This window comes from Silene latifolia, chromosome 8 (assembly GCF_048544455.1).
Source record: "Silene latifolia isolate original U9 population chromosome 8, ASM4854445v1, whole genome shotgun sequence".
Taxonomy (NCBI): domain Eukaryota; kingdom Viridiplantae; phylum Streptophyta; class Magnoliopsida; order Caryophyllales; family Caryophyllaceae; genus Silene; species Silene latifolia.
The window spans coordinates 19,669,969-19,691,075 of record NC_133533.1 but is presented as its reverse complement, the minus strand read 5'-3'; the positions used below and the strand labels follow the sequence as shown (position 1 = coordinate 19,691,075).

Genomic DNA, 21,107 nt, shown 5'->3' with positions numbered 1-21,107 from the left:
ATAATAATGATATTAGACTATCAGACTATCAAATGAATTACGGCTGCAAATTTCTGAACATTCATAATAAGTTACCGCAATTATCAACCTGGTCATCTCCATGGCAGGTGATCTTGTCCAGGAATACAGCATAAATTGTACTCCATCCTTAACTTGTAATTGTATCTTTTCTATCAAATTCTGGGAGTAGTCTTCTGGTAACTGGAAGATCGAGTAAGTCGCAAATGTGTGACGATTTTTCCTTCGGTGGTATAAGTAATGAGTCAATAGCAAATGTATGATGTTATTATGATGGATTGATGGTGTATGTAGAATATGAATCAAAACGGATTAAACAACATCAGAATAAAACCATGTGTACTCTGTCAAATAATGCCAGGCTTAAATTATTGCAGAAAAGTTACAGAAATGCAGTTGGAGTAGCCTTTGATTAATATAACAGGTGAACAGGCAACTGCAGTATATAGGGTATGCTGAACCACAGAACCAGCATGAATTTCTATTTTAGCTTATTGCTAAATTCGGACAGCTCGAGCATACGAATTCTAGAGATCTTAGCTGCCTCATCCCTTTCTTTCTCAGTGTTATATCCCCAATCACCTGCTCAGTTACACAAGTATTAGATTTTCTCCCTGATAAGTAATAGTTGGACTTCAGTGAAAAATCTTAATCACAATGCTCAATGGCGATTTGTAAATCTAGATCTAGACAAAATGACAAATATAATAACACTAGAGCTCCCGAAAATAGGATGGTAGGGGGGTTTCAGATATATACAGCCATACGGCCCATACCCCTGTGTTATTGACACTGAGAGGCCACTTACCGCCTACCGGTGACTCATAAAGAAATTGCATCAAAGAATTGAATCAAATGAATGCTCACAACAAAAAGCAGTAGCATAATAAATCAGAATTCAGGAATAGTGTATTTGGCTCCATACATCTAAACATTAAATAAGGATGATTGAAACAAAGCATTTTTACCTAAATACAAGTTCCATCCATCCAACTCCGGCTCCTTTATAACATTTTTAAGAGTAGCTAGCCGGTCCTCCACAAAGCTGTATTATATCAATGCATTGTCAGACCATACTTGCCAAACAAGTGCAGATGGTAAAATAAAACGTATAATAAATAGCAATGGAGCATGTCGATAATCAAACCAATTTAGCAGTTAATAAATGCATTTATGTGAGCTTCTAGCAACAGGATTAAAATCTTACTGGAGAGTAAGCCCTTGATGTTCTGGTTGATTCTGGAGCTTCTTAAGCGTTTCCACCTTTGGCCTGAGGATGTTTGAGCAAAAATGAGTATAGAAATGGAGTCGAACTTAGGAGTTTAATGTCCTAAGACAGTCCAAATGAACATTTCCTGTCAGAGAGCTATTAAGTCCAAAGACCATATTCTTTTGGATGTGTAGCTACTCCGCAAGGATAAATGCTTAGTATATAAAAGTTGGTGCAGCATCCACGGGCTAGTACAACAGTCTAATTTAAAAATAAAAAAATTAATTACTTCAGCTGTTCCAAGTGAATGGCTTACCCGGTCCCCAGACCATATATTCTTTCAGGTGGGATAGTTACCCCAGCGAGCTCTCGCAGTAGCGCATCCGCAAATCGGCTCTGATCAAGGAGAAAAAGGAAGGCAAGTAAGTAAACTGGAACTGAATTTCGACAAAAATGGACTAAACCAAAACGGACTAATGTTCAGATAGGTATCATCAAAATCATAACCTTGGTTCGAAAGTCATAGTATCAACGTCATTACGACTCCATTTATGCCAAAAAAAGAAAATGGACTAGCCCATGTACAATGAAAAACAACTGAACCAGAAAAGGACAAGTCAAAGTACCTGCTTTGTGGTAACAATGTAAATCTTTGAGCTAGCAAATCTTAGAGCATCTGAAACCCCAGGGTATATTCTGCAGACAGATAAAGCACATTCTTTACAAACTGGAGATATGAAACAAAGTTTAAGGCAAGATATGGGGCTCCATCATTTAAGGTGTGTTTTGATAGAAAAAGAGGATGGGAAGATAGGATAGGGAAGGAGGCAAGGGAACGGGAAAGGGAGAGGGAATGGAGGGCGTGAGTTTTCCCTCCAAATCTTTCCTTTGGTGGAGGGATTATTATTTGCCTTGGAGGAAGGAAATGGGAAGATCCATTTTTTAACCCCCTCCAGTTACCTTCATTTTGCTAACCAAACAACGATTATTACCTCCCTCCATTCCCTCCCCTCCCTTTCCCCTCAAACAGCTCCATCCAAACAAAGGGTTAATGACAGATTGACAGCATCACACAGGAAAAAAAAATTGAGAATGTAAGAATTTCAGTTTGCTCAATCGAGTCTCCATGCGGCTAAGCCTAAGGCAATCTTCTAAGTTGTATCTCTCTCCTATTGACAGGAAAAAGCTTGATGATTTAAATGCCATGTATCCGGTAGCTTCATAACTCACATATAGTGGCAATGTGGTGCACAATAATCATGCATCCGATGCATTCAAGATCAAACAAATAAACACTCCAATCTCTTTTCTGATCATTCTAGAATTTACTTATTCTCTCTTTCGATCAACGAATATTCATAAGATTCACTTAAGCAAATGTGTACCTAAGCATCCGAAAGATGATGAAAAGAACTCACCTATTAGCACTAATCCAAGTAGAAAGATCCGTCTCTATCCATTCATCTCTTATCTTACCAAAAAGATCTACCAAGAACTCCCTGTTCTCACCCCATTCCTTCATTAAAATAGGTTTTAGATTCGCCCAATTCTCAAGTATGCCATCAACTGTAAGCCCCTCCGCAACCTTGCAAATCGAAAGTCAATAAAAACATGAGGTTTACATGGATGATAGTTGAAAGATACTGAATGTATGGACGACCTCTGTACTCACTGAAGATTTACGGATGGAAGGAAGTCTGGTTTCCAATAGCAATCTCACAAGCAGTAAGTTTTCATATCCCGTTTCAACCACCGGCCGCACCTACAGCAGAGCATTTAACCTCATGCTACTATTTCAATTCAAGAATAAAGCCTAAACTTCAGCAAGTGACAAGGCACAAAATATATCCAAAACATGATGGATTCCCTCACCCTAATCCCTAGAAAACATTTGTCATTTCTTCATGATCTTGCATGCTATAGGTATTAAGATGGTGAAGAGAGGCACATCCTATCTTTCTATACGCATAAATGTAACAAAGCACTAAATCGGGACTTATCTTACTTTATGTTTATCGCTGCCCTATTCACTTTATACAACAACATTGCCTAATTACATTCATTGACATATGATGATTTTCTAAGTCTCTGTCGTAATTTGGTTCAGCTCATACATGTGCAGAAGTGTCTATAACAAAATGTGAGCTCCAACTATAAGATAGAATCTTCCTATGAACAGACGCAATCTACTCACCAATTGAGCATTGTCTAAGACTCGAAAGTAGTGAGTTAAACACTACATATATACAAAAGCTAACCTAAAAATCCCTGATGGAGACATTTCGAGTCAGTAAAGCTCGACCTATCAATAAGAGATGGATCAGCCATTGCAATTAGAAAGCCTATATCTATCAGCTTGTCAGGTGGGAATCGACCCATATTAGAAGGGTTGGCCTTGAACCACCTGCAACTTAACGTGGAGATGATAGAGGTCGGCTTGGCTATACTCTCCTAAAGACATCATTCTCTCCGCATGACTGACTACTACCAGACAATGACAAAACTCTACAAGTACCTCATAACACAGCATTACAACCACACTTTAGAAAGTATTGTGTAATAGGATTGTCTTGTTATATCCTACAAGCCTTAATTAGGCATCAAAGGGGTTTCCTCGGAAGACAACTCCGCGTCTAGGTTTGCTACTTGTGCATAATTCGTTCATTACACACTTACACATCAGTGACAGCTCGGTATTCACCACACAAGTACTTTGATTGTTTCAGTACCCGTAACAATCTCAATTGGCCACAACATCAACAATGTAAACTCCGATTATCAACGATACCACTCTCTAATCTAAATCATCTTCATTGTCACAACCTCTTTCAATTCAAACTGGCATCATATTAGAACATGTCCAATCTAATGTTCACTAATTCTTAGAAGAGACGGTCTCACAATAAGCTTACAATGCAATTCAACCACAAAATCGATGAAAAATGACTGCAATCAGTTCATTTCTACAGCATGTGATGCAATTATTAAAAATTAATCAAGCTGCAATTAACATATAAAGCACAATTAATAATTACCGTATGCATTTGATCGACGATCCATTCTTCAAGGGATAAGTCAACGGTTTTGAATAGACTGGGCCATCTCACCTTGGCAGCCTAAAATGTTTTACGGGGTTAGGGTAAGCCACTAATCAGTAATGTAGATAGACTTGGAAATCGAATACAGTACGTTTTAAATTACGTGATTGTAAGACGGTTTCATGATAAGATTATTACGAGACCTTGAGGGCGGAAAGAGAGCTCTCGCCACAACTGTCGCAAATAACGCCGTCGAAATCCAAGGCGTACAAGTCTCCCATTCTTTGTTAGTTTACCTGTGCCTGTTTCTTTCTCCCCGCCACCACTCAAATGAAGGGTGGTTAGTTTAGTGCTCATCATATTTTGTTTTCGGCCAGCTATCGACTGCCACCTGTTTAATTTACCATCCAACTAGATTCAATCAAGTTCGTCTTTCTCCAATCCTCCTCTAATATATTTATACTAGATTTCATGCCCGGCTAATGCCTTATGTGGATATATAATAACTAGTTTTTGAACCCGTGCACTGCACGGGTGGAACCGAAAATTATTATTAAAAGTAACAACTTACATATTTTTTGGATTTAGCAAATTATTAAATCTTAGAAAATTTCACTTTGTCTATTACCCATACACTTTTGATATTATGATTTTTTTTATTCGAAATACTGATTTTTTTTCTCGACTTTTGATAAGTTATTGGCAAATAGTCGAAGTAGTCAGCTGAGGTAACTTAGACTTGTCCAAATTGAGCGAATTTGAATAACCCTACCTGACACCCAAATTCAGGACCAAAGCTTGATCTGAACCGATTGTGTAAAAGCAAAGGATAAGTAACTCCTTATATGAAACTCCCTTTGTCCCACTCATTTGTTTGCTTATTCCATTTTGGGTTGTCTCAATCAATTGTGTGCCTTTATATTTTAGGAATGCCTTTGATAAGCAATTTGATACTCCACACTCAATTTGATTAACTTATTATTTAATAATTGACCCCCTCCTCTTTTCTTGCCATTTGTGTCCAAACCAAAGGCAAACGAATGAATGATCAGGACGAAAGGACTCAAGGGAGTATGAAACTTCATATTTTATTTACCGAATTGTTATTACACAAACTGGAACTATTGCAATGCGATACATGTTATTTTCCTACCCCGTTGACGTATCAATGTTTACGTTCTCATACGCATTTAAGTAAAGATGTATAAAATGGTTTTCGTACCCCATTGGCATATCAATGTTTACGTTCTAAATTCTAATACCTCATCTTAAACTTAAAACGCATCAAATAAAATACATAGGACAAAAGCATAATATCTAGGGATTAATAATAAGCTTGTCCGATCCATCCAAGTACGGTGTTATTTAACCCCATCTTAAGAAATACCAACTATGCATTTATAATGTGAAGTATCAAAATGGTGGTAAATACAACCATAACCGTTGTGAATTTCTACGTCATTGGTTAGTGTTGTATTAAATCAACCTTAATTAGAGTAACTGCAAGTTAAAGAAGTATTGTGAAGAGTACATTAGAGCACAAAAAAAATGAATCAAAGGATGATTTATTTAACATATCAATTTATACGAATCCAATATTAACCCCTATCTAACTCGTCTCCAATAAATTGTTCAATCAATTTGTGTTAGTTGCATTTCTTGAAAGAGACTCTCTTCGTCCAATTCATTTATTTTTGTACATTTGAATAAAAGACCTCTCACAAAGAATATCAAAGATAAACAAATGATTTTGACGGAGGGAGTAATATGGAGTACTCCAATCCAATCTACTCATTGGAATATTAATGGGAAAAGATCCCTTTTTGACATTAATGAGGATAATCATAATCGGAATAATCATAATCCAAGTCATTTTGAATGAATTTGGCCAAATTAATATGCTAATTTTTTAATTGGAATAATAACACGGGTGGTATGAAAAATATCATTAAAAGTAAAAAACTTACGTATTTTCTTATTTAGTACGACATAAATAACTAAACGTTAGAAAATTTAATCACCCTTATTTGTCACACACTGTTTATAAGTTTATATATGTTGCTTAATTTTATTCGAAGTACTCTGTTATTTTCCTTTGATTTTTTAACTTATGAGAGGTAAAATATGAAAAAATGAATATAAAATTAGTGTTGATTTCATATTTGTTTATCACGCAATATACATTTAATTATACTCATTACTGTATTTAAGATTTTGAACTCACTCGGTTATTTTGATACATCGGGAGATAGTCATCTCAATTAAAAGTCTTAGTTATTGGTTATGATCAAATTAACAAAATTACATCTCAAATAATAATATATTCAATTTAATTTGACTAACAAATGCCAAAATTTAAAAAATAAAACCACTTGAATTGATCGAGTCTAAATTATTATAAATAACCGATATTCAATAATCATAATTTATTAAAAGTTATTTCTTATATATTAAAAACTCCAACAATTATCAACTCCATAATTATTTAACATTGATTTGTAACTCACCTGACCAATTTTTTATATCAGACTATTTATTTCAATGAATGAATGACGATGCTCAAACCTCTCTTAGATTCCACCTTTGTCTCGAGACGATAAAGTGTCAAGTCATAGTGTATATCTATAATTTATCTGTCAGCAAAAAATGTTATGTCAATGAATAAAATTGATCGATATTTCTGGTTCAATAGACAATATATAAAGTAAACAAATGATTGAGATAAATAATATAAAAAAAAAAATTAAATCTTCAAAAGCCATTATACGTACAATCATTTTGGCCTCAAACTCGACTCTCAAACTACAACCTATACACTCGTAAATTAATCTACGGAGCAGCAATCAAATCGTCAAGTCCCTAGAAAATCGAATTATAAAGTAGATATTAGATGAAATATTTCAATCTACGAGGCAGCAATAGAACGTCAGGTCCCTAGAAAATCGAATTATAAAGTAGATATTAGACGAAATATTTTAAAATAAAGTACGTAGTATTAAAATCAAGAAAAATCATTTACCAAAGGGAAGAAGATAGGTGGTTGAGATATTCTAATTGTAGAAAGTAAATTAATTATGATCAAACATTATATGCAAATTCCTTTACGTCTAAGATTGTAAATATTTGACTACATCTTGTTAAACTGGGTACTCATTTTAATTTTGAGAAGATTGATTTTATACTTTCCATGAATAACGGCTTAAATCTTGGATTTATTTATTATTTACATTTTTAAATAATTTTAACTAAAGATTTGTTATAACGGCTATAAATAGATTAAGTATTCAATGTAACTATTAAACTCGGAGTTGACACGTGGCAAAATTTCTCAGCAAATGACATGTGGCAGACTGGTTTCTGCTTTAATATAATATATGATTTGTGCAGCACACGTATACACATTAAAATTCACGTTTGTACGAAATTGAATCTATTTGTATCTTAATCCTGATAATCTTTATAGTTACAGAGTATATTGTCAATAAGAGTCCATAATTATCACCTACAACTCAAATTGGTACTTCAATAACTGTGTATGGTCTGGTAAGATGCATAAAATTTCTAGATACTTTCCCAAAAAAAAATTAATTTTATAATCACATTCTTAATAAATACCACCATTATCTTGACCAAAAAAAAAATAAATACCCCTATTATAAGAAGAGACAAATAAGCCCCAAACGTCTGTCACTACGTGCAAATTAGCCCCATAACATTTTACTAGTGCGAATTAACCCCATTAGTTATACCCGACGTGCAATTCAACCCAAGTAGAGATATCCGAGTAAAATTCTCGCCGGAAATTTATGACATGGCACCGGAAAAATGAATAGGATGGATTAAATTAAAAAACAAACAAACATGAATTGTCACTACTGCTACTCAAAGACCTCGTTACTTCCTCCTTATCTCTTTCATTCTTATATGGCACTGGAAAAATTTCGTTTAATTTCCGAGCTCAGATCGTGTAAAATTTCGTTTAACAACAACTCTGTTTAATTTATCACAGCAATATCAACCTCAACCATCACCATTGTTGCGGAACTTCGTTTAATTTTCGAGCTCAAATCGTGTAAAAATGACGGTATATACTTGTAGTGTGTATAAATTCAATTTTCTTCAAATTTCATTTTTTTTTCCAGTTTTTGTCAAACCCAGTAAATTTTTAATCACAAAAATGGTGATTTACGGGAATAAGTGTCGGCTACATCAAACAAAATTGAGGTGGAAAAAAATAGAGAAATGATTAGTGGTGTGATAATTGAAGAAGGAGCTTAAAAAAATATAAGAGTGAAAGAGATAAGAAGGAAGTAACGAGGCGTTTGAGTAGCAGACAATTCATGTTTTTTTTTATTATTATTATTATTATTATTTTATTTAATCCATCCTAGTCATTTTTCCGGTGCCACGTCATAAATTTCCGACGAGAATTTTACTCGGATATCTCTACTTGGGTTAAATTGCACGTCGGGTATAACTAATGGGGCTAATTCGCACTAGTAAAAAGTTATGGGACTAATTTGCACGTAGTGGCAAACGTTTGGGGCTTATTTGCCACTTCCCCCAAAACCTGTTTTTTTTCTTTTACTCTTTTTCATAATGCAACATATATACATCGGCCCATGTCTTTTTTCTCTTTTATCTCTTAATAAGGCATTTCCGAAATCTAACGCAAACAACTACGGAGTAATAAATTAACTTGGAGTTTCCGCTAAGAAGCTCACGTATACCTCATTTGTTGCATAAGCTAATTTAGGGCCTGAAATATTTAGTCCGACCCGTAAAATCTGTGCAAAAACAAAAATAAAAAAACTATGTTTCTTGGTTGGTTTGGGCTCATACATCTCCAGCCCGGCTTCGACTGGCTGAGATAGGACTTGGCCAAAGGAGGCCGAGCCGCCTGCCCCAGCTTCGGTATAATAAATGTTCTAATCTTGTTAGGGTTGTACAATAATCTGGCATACATATATAACAACACAAAATCTCATTGAAGACGGCACGTATCCGTCACTTTGGAGTGACGGATACCATTTCCTCTCACAAATGATCCAAATAGAGGAGAGATGGAAGCACATGGGGGTGCCCCCACCTTATCCCCCCTATCCGTTTTATGAGTGACATTACCCTTCACTTGCTCCGACCCGTCTTCAGCAAGACTAACTGATATAACAAACGCACATCAAGAGACGATAAATACGCGCACTTTATACAACCTACAAATCATGGGCACCAAATTAAGTCTTCTTTTTACTCATTAACCAATGACAATTAACAAATCTTGAATAATTACTACTCCCTCCCATCCACTCCAAAGGTAACATGGATCCGCTTTTCCTCTCACAAAAAGTGGGTCCATGTTACCTTTGGAGTGGATGAGAGGGAGTAAATCAGAGTTACTCTTATGCTAAAACTATCAACGAAACAACAACTATATTGTTCGTGGAGCATTCAAGCGGAAGGCATAATGAAATTGAACTTCTAATATGCATTTGCGTGTTATCACAAATTCTTACTAAAAACTGTCCTAAGTTAAGAAAACACGCACAACTAACATAAACAATATTAAAACGAAAGAGAGTTATTTAAACCATACCCAACCTAAAAAATGTCTTAATAAGGAAGTTATTTAAACCATACCAGCTTAAGACCGTCACGAATAAAATCTTGTTATTGTTATGTTACTAATGTCAGACCTCATAAAGCTACTAAGCTAGGTTCTTTGATTTTACTCGAAATTTCAGTAAAAACTTGAAATTTATAGTATTTAAAAATTTTAACCACCAAAAATTAAAGTTGTTCATAAGATTAGCTAGTTATGGACTTGAAATAATGTTGTACATATTTCGTAGTAAGCAACAACCCAAAAGCTAAGTAATAATGAAAATTGGCGAATAGACCGATTACTCTAATCACCTTCTTTTATCTCGTTTATCAGCTCGATCCTCTACGATGTAGACGGATCTATGGCGATCAATAATTAACCATGTCATGAATAATTAACAATAGTTAAATATTTTCAATATTGTATTTGTATCAACCTTTTCTTGCAACCACGTTGATATTAGAGTAAATTCAATTGTCAATTATTTCCCGAGGAAATGAACCATGAACGTTTATTTCAATGGAACTCCAAATTCATCATGTACTAGTTTGAATGCCCATGCGTTGCAACGGGTTAATTAACTTATTTATAATGCAAAAAAAAAACGTTATAAGGGTTTAATGTTTACAATCTATGTTTAATGATTTGTTTACATATTATTAAAATATCTCTTTCAAAAAAAAAAAAAAAGATTAATATATACGTGGGTTAACTCTAATTTATAATCATACAATCACCCTACCTTATACTAATCTTTCGATGTGGGACAATTCTACTATTTATAAGTAATATAATCACCAAACTTGGATATTTTTCTGATGTGGGACAATTCTACTATTTATACGTAATATATATATATATATATATATATATATATATATATATATATATATATATATATATATATATATATATAATATATATATATATTCATCAAACTTGCATTGTTTTTCAATGTGGGACAAATAACATACTCAGAATTACACTATCTTTTTTGCACTTAGTTCGACATCCAACCAGATCTCGAATACCGAATACAGACAATTGCTACTCATTATATCTAATAGTTATATTTAAATTTAATAATATGGTCATCAAGTACTCTCCATTAATATTTGTACGTTGTTTTTCTTCAAAAAAAATTTAACATAATTGAGATACGGAAATTTCCCGTGGTACCCCTTAATTTTGTCAGATTTTTCATGTTACCTCTACTTTTAAGAATCTGCCTATGGTACCCTTGAGGTTCCATTTTTTTGCCCATGGTACGGCTTAATGTAAAAGCTGTTAAATGGACGTTAAGTTTGAAGACGTGGTAATAAAATAACAATTAAAAAATAATGCTCCCTTTATTGTTTTATTGGTACGGATATCTCTCTCTCTTTTAAATGAAAATTTAATTAACTATATCATTATAATATTGGAAATTTCTCATGGTAACCTTAAACTTTGATAGATTACACATGCTACCATGGACGTTTGTTTTCTATTTTTTTTTTTATCATAATTAAAATATGTGCAAATGATAGAATAATTTTTTAACACAATTCTAATTGTATTATTTAAACGTAGTATATTTATCACACCTACATTATTTTTCAATGTGGGACATATAAAATCTATAGGTAGGAAATATAATGATACAAACTTTTAAGAGTTTTCCAAGACAATACTTAAGAGACTCAAAAGATTTTGGGTTGATGCCTAAGTTCCAAGAATGCCTCCTATTTATAATCATAGAATCACCCACCTTATGCTATATTTCGATGTGGGAAAATTATATTTTTTATATGTAGTATATTTGTCACACCTATATTATTTTTCAATGTGGGACATATAACATACTATGAAATACACCATCTTTAATATGTGCAAATTATATGAAATCTATATATACTCTAATGATAGCATTTCTTACCATTAATCTAATAATATTATTTTCATAATTTTTTTACTGACACTATTTTGCCAAATGAAATGTAAAAGTTTTTATATAAAAATTAGAAACATCACTTGAATATAAAATAAGAAATATAGAGTATATATTATAATAACTAAAAGATTTTCCAAAGATTAACTTAGGTTAGAAATCATTATTGTAGAGACAGTAATACAAACTCTTTTAAGAGCTCTCTCTGACAATACTTAAGAGAATCGAAAGATTTTGGGTTATGACTTCTATTTATAATCATAAGATCACTCTGCCTTACGGCAATGTTCCGATGTGGGACAATTCTAATATTTATACATAGTATATTCACCAGATTTATATTACTTTTCAATGTAGGACAAATAACATACTAAGTACACCATTTTTTTTGCACCTACTTTGACATCAACCCGATTTAATAATGAGAAAATACAATAGAATCTAAACTCTAATGATAGCATTTTTTTGTCACAATCTAATTATATAATTTTCATACGATACTTTTTTGTCAAGTGAAATATAAAGTTCTTATATCAAAATTATAAACATCAATTTAATATAATATATAAAATGTATATATATGGGACAGTTCTATTATTTATACATAATATATTCACCACACCTACATTATTTTTCAACGTGGGAGATATAACATACTAAAAAGTACATATTTTTATATCAAACAATTTTGGGTTAATACCTAAGTTTCAAGAATGCCTCCTATTTATATTTATAGAATCACCCTACCGTATACTATTATTTCAATGTGAGATACATAACTTAATTATTTAGACGTAGTATGTTCATCATGCCTACATTATTTTTCGATATGAAAGATATAACATACCAAGAAATACATATCTCTTATTAAAAAAAACCACTATTGTATACATATTATTTTTCTTTGAAGGTTGATAAATATACTACATATAAAAAATAGAATTTTTCCACATCGAAATATAGCATAAGGTGGGTGATTTTATGATTATAAATAGGAGATATTCTTGAAACTTAGGCATCAACCCAAAATCTTTTGAGTCTCTTAAGTATTGTCTTGAGAACTCTTAAAAGTTTATATCATTATATTTTCTACCTATAGATTTTATATGTCCCATATTGAAAAATAATGTAGGTGTGGTAAATATACTACGTTTAAATAATATAATTAGAATTTTGTTAAAAAAATATTCTATCATTAGAGTATAGGTTCCTATCATTTGCACATATTTTAATTATAGCATGTGTAATCTATTAAAGTTCAAGGTTACCATGAGAAATTTCCAATATTATAATGATATAGTTAATTAAATTTTCATTTAAAAGAAAGAGGTATCCATACCAATAAAACAATAAAGGGGTATTATTTTTTAATTGTTATTTTATTGCCACGCCATCAAACTTAACGTCCATTTTTTAATTGTTATTTTATTTTTCTTGTTCATGTTCTTAACACTTTCCCGGATAGTTTCCAAGGATTTCCACTTTATTTTTATATCATATCGTAGATAATAATAGAAAATCTTAAGAGCTCTTTAAAACAATATTAATGAGACTCAAACTTTTTTTGGGTGGATACATAAGTTCCAAATATGCCTCAATTCTACTATTTATATATAGTATATTCACCACATCTACCTATTTTCCAATGTGGGATAAAACATACTAAAAAGTACACAATTTTAAATATTAAGAAGTACAATATCTTTAATATGTGCAAATAATATGAAATCTATACTCCAATGATAGCATTTTTTACCACAAAGCTAATTATATTATTTTTATAATTTTTTTAACGATATTTTTTGCCAAATAAAATGTAACAGTTTGATAAAAAAAATTGGAAATATCACTTGAATATAATTTAGGAAATATACATATTATAATAATTAAAATATTTTCCACTTTATTTTTTACATCAAAAATTATACTTTCCTAAATTGATTTTTGATGATGTCGACGCTCTCAGATCGCTCGAAAAAACTCTCTTATATATATAGGATCGAGATCCGGTGAGAACCACTAGTATAATGAGAACCATGAGAACCACTAATAATCATAATAATTATTATACGGACGACATCAACCAAATAAAACGTGATTTTGTTTCAAACCTTCGCTCACCCATCATTTTCACAAAACTGCTTCTCTCTCATCTTTCTTTCTCTCTCTTCAACTGTCAAAACATTCAACATCACTCTTGCGATTCGACTAACAAATTCTTTCAAATTCTTCGACAATCAAACTATTCAATCAACTTTTGGACGATTTTTCGATCAATGGATTCTGTTAATTCGAGGTAAAGTTTCGAAATTGATTATTCATTTTTGTGAAATTAGGGTTTACATTTTGATCTCTTTGTAATTTTTTCAATCGTCGATTAAATTAATTGAATTTAGGGTTTGATTATCGTGTTAGAATGTTTGTGAAATTTAGGGTTTGATTAATTTTTTAATTCATGATTACCTTTCGAAATTGTTGAATTATACTTCTGAAATTAGGGTTTCGTGAATTAGATTGGAGAAATTGGGAAATTAGGGATAGGGAAATTGAGAAATTATCAAAATTTGTTGAAATTATGTAATTGGGGACTAAGTTCCGTGAATTAGATAGTCTTTACAATCGTCAAAGCAGTAGTTATATGCATTGAATTCCTGTTTAGGCGCATCAAAATTCGTTTCCAAATTCCTGATTCGGATATCAGCTTAACACCATTAGATAATCAAACTCCAGTTCCATGGACACTGTCTTGCTGTTGTTACTTAAGTCCATATTTTGGATTAATAAAAGGTGGTGAAAGGAGCTAGAATATACGTGGTAACTGTGAGTAGTTTAGTTTGTTATTGACTGGTTCATTTTTGAATGATGAGTTGTTGAATATTGTTGACAAATGTGGTAGGGGTAAAAAATAAGGATTTATTTGGTGGTATTTGCAGACTTGAGTTTTCATCTGTTTGTTTATTTGCAGGGGAGAGGAAATAAATGTTTACCTATATTATATATTAATTGTGATTTTTGACATATGATTGTTGATAGGTGTTTGGAATTTGGATGATACTGAAAGAGGATAGTGATGTAGGTGATAATCTTGCCTTCTTATCTTAAGAAACACTAGAAATAAGGGTAATTTTTAAGTGAATTTCCGATAATAGGGCTCACTGGGTATCACATTACGTATGATGTACCGTGTTGTTGGAGGATTTTAAGGAATTTATGATGTTAGCTGTGTCTTATGCTCAACTTGTCAAGACTAAAAGGGAGGTGCTTTTTTCGGAGGGAGGCACGTAAAAAGGATTTTAAATTGTTGAGTTAAGTACATTAAACAATTTCATGATATAAAATAGTGGTAAAGGCAGGCGCAAAGTATATAATAAGAGGCTGGGGCGAAATTGAGATAGCTGGAATCGGACTTGAACAGCGACTAGTTGCTAGCATCTCCTAGTTTGGCTATGGAGTACTTCTTCCCTGGTGTATTTTTCAGTGGTGGGTTTTGTCGTTTTTTGGATATTGGTGCATGAATTCTTAACTTCAATACCCGACCCACTATTCTTTAGTTTTGAAATATGATGAATTAAATGACCCACTTATCAGTTTATAATATCGTCATGACATCATTGCCGTTTTTACATTATGAATATTTACGTTTTACTTATTTTGAAAGTCAATTAGCTCAAATGGAAGAGCATTGTGCAATGCACAAGATTTGGGTTCGACTCCCATATTGGCTATGAAATACAATTTTTTTTTTTTTTTGGTGAAATGTGAGTATGTATATTTATATATCAAAAAAGACATTCCCCAATTACAGCTGACTCTAAAAGCAAATAAGACAACAACAACACAAGGCTACATCAAACTGAGAATCAAAAGAAACCCAAACGACTTCTGATCTCCAGCTCCGTCATATCCTTCCTTATCACACACTTGCTTCGGATTTGCGTCTGAATCATCGTCGTCAGCCCAGCAGCAATTTTTTCCGGCCTCATCACGCTCAGCTCAATTCGAGCTCGATTTCTTTGTGCCCATATCAGGTATCTGTAAGCTGTGATAATCATTGCTAAGATTTTCCATCTCATATTGTTTCGATTAGCACTCAAAAGACCATTAATGGTAGGAATCGGATGACCAATCCAATCTTCCACACATTTCTGAACTTTACAACTGAATTCACATTCATTGAACAAATGTTCAATCGTTTCAGAGTGTGATTCACAAAGGATGCATCTGTCATCTTGACAGAACCCATAGGCATGCAATTTTACTTTAGTATTGATACCTTCCTGCATGATTAGCCATGTAATAAATGAATGTTTAGGAACATTCCATTCATTCCAAGCTATTGTCGCCCAATTTTGTCTAGGACAAGGTCCCATCAACCAATCATATCCATTACTGATTGTATGCCCTTTCGGATGAGGAGTCCAACAATTGTCAGTGAACCCAAGTTTCAGCTTCTCCTTCACCTTGCAAATACTCTTCCAAGTCCAAATAGAGTCAGTTGAAGGTGTGTAGTCATGCCAGTCACCCCCCTTAAGATATATGCTGTCAACCTATGAAATACAAATTTTTATTTTACTCTAAGAATGAAAAATAGTGTAACTTGGTAATCTCATTTCAAGTATGACAAGTATGGTAATACTTGTGGTGTATATGGCCTCCTAAATAATTGCACTGTATTGCTTGCATCATGACACATTCCTATCATTGGATTTGCGATTTAATAGGCTATATGGGACTCGAACCCATATCTTTGTGCAAAATTTGCACATTGCTCTACCATTGAGCTAATAGCCTTTAAAATATGTTAAACAAATACGAGTCTAAAATAAATGACATAAGTACACTGAAATGTTTCTCATATATTAGTAAGATAAGAAATAGATACATTAAAATGCCTTGTAGTTACATAAAAAGGCCGATCAATGCATTAAATCTCCTCCACAATCATTTTCCTTATTTCATGCACATAGAACCTTATTTGATGCACAAATAACCTTATTTCATGCACATATAAAATTAATGTCCTTAACCAAAAGTAATTAGTATTATAATATAACCAACTGATGCAACTGAAGAACTTTTTAATGCACATAAAACCTTATTTCATGCACATAGAACCTTATTTCATGCACATATAATCTTATTTCATGCCCATATAAAATTTACGTCTTTAAACAACAATAATTAGTATCATAATATAACCAACTAATGCAACTGAAGAACATTTTAATGCACATAGAACTTTATTTCATGCATATAGAACCTTATTTCATGCGCATATGATTTTATTTCATCCCATTTAAAACTTATTTCATGCACATAGAACCTTATTTCATGCACATAGAACCTTATTTCTTGCACATATAGAATATATCCGAATACATTCCTCACTGAAGTTTACAACTTATAACATGAATGTTCCTTGTCATTCACTAGCCATTCATATTATGAGTAATTGGCCTGAAACTCAAATTCCACCAACAGTACTAAATGATTTGCAAGCTATTATAGTCCATATACCTCAAAATGTTTTCACTTTCCCTTATTGTGAAGTGTGTACCTAGCAGACAATAAGTAGTAATAACTTGACCAACTCTAACAGTAGAAGAAATTACATAATAGTCAATCATGTAAAGTAGACACAATTGTGAGAATCCAGGATACCAAAATATATGGGTTTAGCACTACACCCAACAAAGAGTAGTAGAAGAGTAAAAGAGACAAAACCTGCAGAAAATTCATAGAAATGAATGCTCCTGTTTGCTATTCTACATTAACATAATATCATAAAAAGTTGATGCATAATGATCTTGCTAACAAACTACAGTCATCAATGCCTCAGTTTCCGATATTTAGTTCAATATTCAAACACTTAAAACAACTTCTGAACATGAAGGTATCAGTAGCTCATTGTTAAAGAGTAAGCTCAAATTGCTTCATTTGAAAACTGTTTAAGCTAAGCACAAATGAAGGAGTAAGTCTTGTTTAGATGGTCTTAGACAATAACTCGTTCATAAAATTTCATATCCATAAAATGTAACTTACTTACTGAAATCCAAAATACTGCAACAAATGAAGGCAAACAAGAATGATTTATCGGACTTCTATAAATCAAAAGGTTGTTGTCAACGAGACAAAGATGATTGTTTGCTTCAATTAAATGTGAATTAGTAAAAAAGGATCATACACTGTGAATTAGGGTTATAGAAACGAACTGGTATACACATTGAGATATATGATTGTGATTGAAATGAAGGTGAAGAAAGAGAGAAAGAATCTAATACCTCTGTTGCTAGCAAGCTGTTTAATTTCTCCTTTATATATCTCTCTTTCGTTTTCTAATGCGGTCAACTAATAACACTAAACGAAACTAGAGAACATCAACCGACATCCACAACCTGACCGCACCAAAATTTTATCAATCGAAACACATTTCCTCTTAAATAAATTACAAATAGATCTTATTCAAGCTCTGGTAAGCACCACAATTATGGAAATTCACACCAGCAAAATTTATAACCAAGAAAAAAAATAAAAGAACAATCATACTGGACCTACACCTTAATAGAACATTAGCAAATAAAATCTATCTGAAGAAAATTAAAGATAACTGAGATAGAGATTATACGATGATCCTTCGTTGTAGATATCAATGGAAACGAGAAGACGTTCAACGCCATATTTGACATGCTTGAGAGTGATTGTTTTGTGTGCAACAATGATCGAAGCTTCGGAAGGGGCGTCATTCTTCAATGAAAAAGAAGAACAAAATCAGGAATGCAACCCTAATCAACTAATTTGCTCATAAAAATTGAGGAATGAGAAATAAATTGGGAAAATTAAATTACCTAAATTATAATCTGCTCGAAATCAGAAAATCGATGATGAAATCAGCGAGAACGAAGAAGGAAGCAAAGTTGATGTCTGATGTACAGAGTAAGCTTGAAGATGGCCCAGTGATGTGCTCAAAATCATAGCAATGGTGGTTCATCGTCGTAAGACAGCTTGATAATTGAAGGGAGATGAAGAATGAGTGAGAAAGGAAAGTTGTAAAAATGAATTGAGTTACAGGGTTTGGGGATTTGGAGAGCGTATGTTTGATAGATTAGAAGAGTTTATCAAAGCCGCCCAATTCGTCTTAAATCTAAAGGTTGTGCGTGGTTCTCACAGTTCTCATTATCTTAGTGGTTCTCATAGGATCCCGAATCTATATATATATATATATATATATATATATATATATATATATATATATAGAGGCAAGATCCGGTGAGTTTGTCACTTTTCGTGAGTTACCCCCGCATTTATATACCATTGGATCTAACAAGATCAAGGGCTGAGATTAACCCACACAAACACTCATAAAATAATTCTATCTTTCTCTCTCCTAAAATCAATCCTCCTGTGCGTTTATTTCTTTTTTTTTGTTCACTGTGTTCTTCATTCTTCTCCACAATTTTCTATATTCTTCAAATTCATGTCACAATTCAACTAATTCTTCACAAAACTGGAATAATTCAAAACGAAAAGCATAAAATTCGTCGATTATCTTACGATTAATTCGATTGCATCAAGCAATATCCGTCAAATTTAGCCCCAAATATGGAGAAACCCTAATGTAAGACTATGAAAAGAAGGTAAGCATAATTTTTAAAATTTTGTGACTAATAACATTAGGAAACAACAAATTTAATAGAAAATTTGTTCATTTACAACAACTTTTGAAAAGATTTCGATATTTTTTGTGATTTGCAGCAATTTGAATCATGATGAGCAAATATAACTGGTGTTCAATAGAATAACTGACGCAATGTAATAGAATAACTGACGCAATGTAATAGAATAACTTATGTGTTTAGATTTTACTCCGTTAGTATGCTTGTTTATCCTACCGTTGACATTTGATTGATGATTTATTATCATAATCCTGGAAAATTGTTTGTAATCTAGATTAGCACATCAACTGTTTGTTAAAATGTCTAGTTGACTTTAGAAACTCCGTTATTGTAATGAAGAAACGTGGTTATTTAATAATTATTCAAATTCAGAACCTCAGTTATTGTAATGTACAAACTCGGTTATTGTAATGTACAAACTCAGTTATTGTAATGTAAAACTCTGATATATGTAATTATTGTAATGTAGAAACTCAGATATTGTACTGTATAAATCTGGTAATTATAGTTATAGTTATTGTAATGTAGAAACTCAATTATTGTAATGAATAAATTGTGTTATTGTAAAACTCAAAAATATTCAAACATTCATATGCAGTTGTTGTAACATTACATCTCAATTATTGTATTACTTTAACCCAGTTATTGTATTATTAAAACACAGTTATTGTATCGTCGAGTTACTTCTTGGATGTATATAATATATTCAATGAAATAATTCATTATTTTTGGTGATTTACAGGTTGAATCACGTTGAACACGGACGACGTTCGGTGGAATAATCGATGTATATATTTGGTCATTTAATAGTTAACCTGATTGTTTAGAAACTCCGTTATTGTAATGAAGAAACGTGGTTATTTAATAGTTATTCAAATTCAACCTCGATTATTGTAATGTACAAACTCGGTTATTGTAATGTACAAACTCGATTATTGTAATGTAAAACTCGATATATGTAATTATTGTAATGTAGAAACTCGGATATTGTCTTCGTATAAATCGGTAATTATAGTTATTGTAATGTAGAAACTCAATTATTATAATGAATAAATTGTGTTATTGTAAAACTCAAAAATATTCAAACATTCATATGCGATTGTTGTAACATTACATCTCAATGATTGTATTACTTTAACCCGATTATTGTATTATTAAAACACCGTTATTGTATCGTCGAGTTAATATAGCCATTCCCGATTTGTTGAGCGTGCTTTAGAAGAAGAAGGCGAGGAAGATGAATAAGAAGTTGGATGATAAAAAGCGGAAGAAGATGAATTGCAATCTGAATTTGACATAAGCAACACTTTTTTACAACATAAAAATAGAGTAATTACATCAACGTCGTATAATAATTTCCGTAAATTATTACAATAACCGTGACTTGAACTTTACAATAATCGTGATTGAACTTTACAATAATCGGCCATGATTGAACTTGTGTACTTTGTCTCATACTTCATCCCTGAAGTTAAACATTAACAAGAAGTTGTCTTGATGGTGTCTTTTCCCCATTCATCCCAATGAGAACCATGTCTAGCTGATGAGGGTTGAACTAGCAAAAGTGAAAGCTCATTTGAAAGAAATAAAAACAAAGAAGGGCGTGAGTTGAAAATTACTATGCAATTGAAATACA

At 32.4% G+C, this 21,107-nt stretch overlaps 2 protein-coding genes across 2 annotated transcripts; both read right to left on the bottom strand.

Annotated features, from left to right (window-relative positions):
• Positions 1-358: 358 nt before the first annotated feature.
• LOC141596557 (uncharacterized) lies at positions 359-4,618 on the bottom strand. The gene is made up of 9 exons (XM_074416763.1): positions 4,470-4,618; positions 4,264-4,344; positions 2,901-2,990; positions 2,647-2,813; positions 1,855-1,924; positions 1,545-1,624; positions 1,226-1,288; positions 987-1,063; positions 359-600 (listed from the first exon to the last, which is right to left on the bottom strand). Exons 1-9 carry the CDS (start codon positions 4,545-4,547, stop codon positions 500-502), a joined length of 807 nt encoding a protein of 268 aa, XP_074272864.1. The 5' UTR covers positions 4,548-4,618; the 3' UTR covers positions 359-499.
• An 11,040-nt stretch (positions 4,619-15,658) lies between these two features.
• On the bottom strand, positions 15,659-16,491 carry LOC141594820 (uncharacterized). The gene is made up of 2 exons (XM_074414812.1): positions 16,435-16,491; positions 15,659-16,345 (listed from the first exon to the last, which is right to left on the bottom strand). The coding sequence occupies exons 1-2, from the start codon at positions 16,489-16,491 to the stop codon at positions 15,659-15,661; spliced, it is 744 nt and encodes a 247-aa protein (XP_074270913.1).
• Between the last annotated feature and the right edge of the window lie 4,616 nt (positions 16,492-21,107).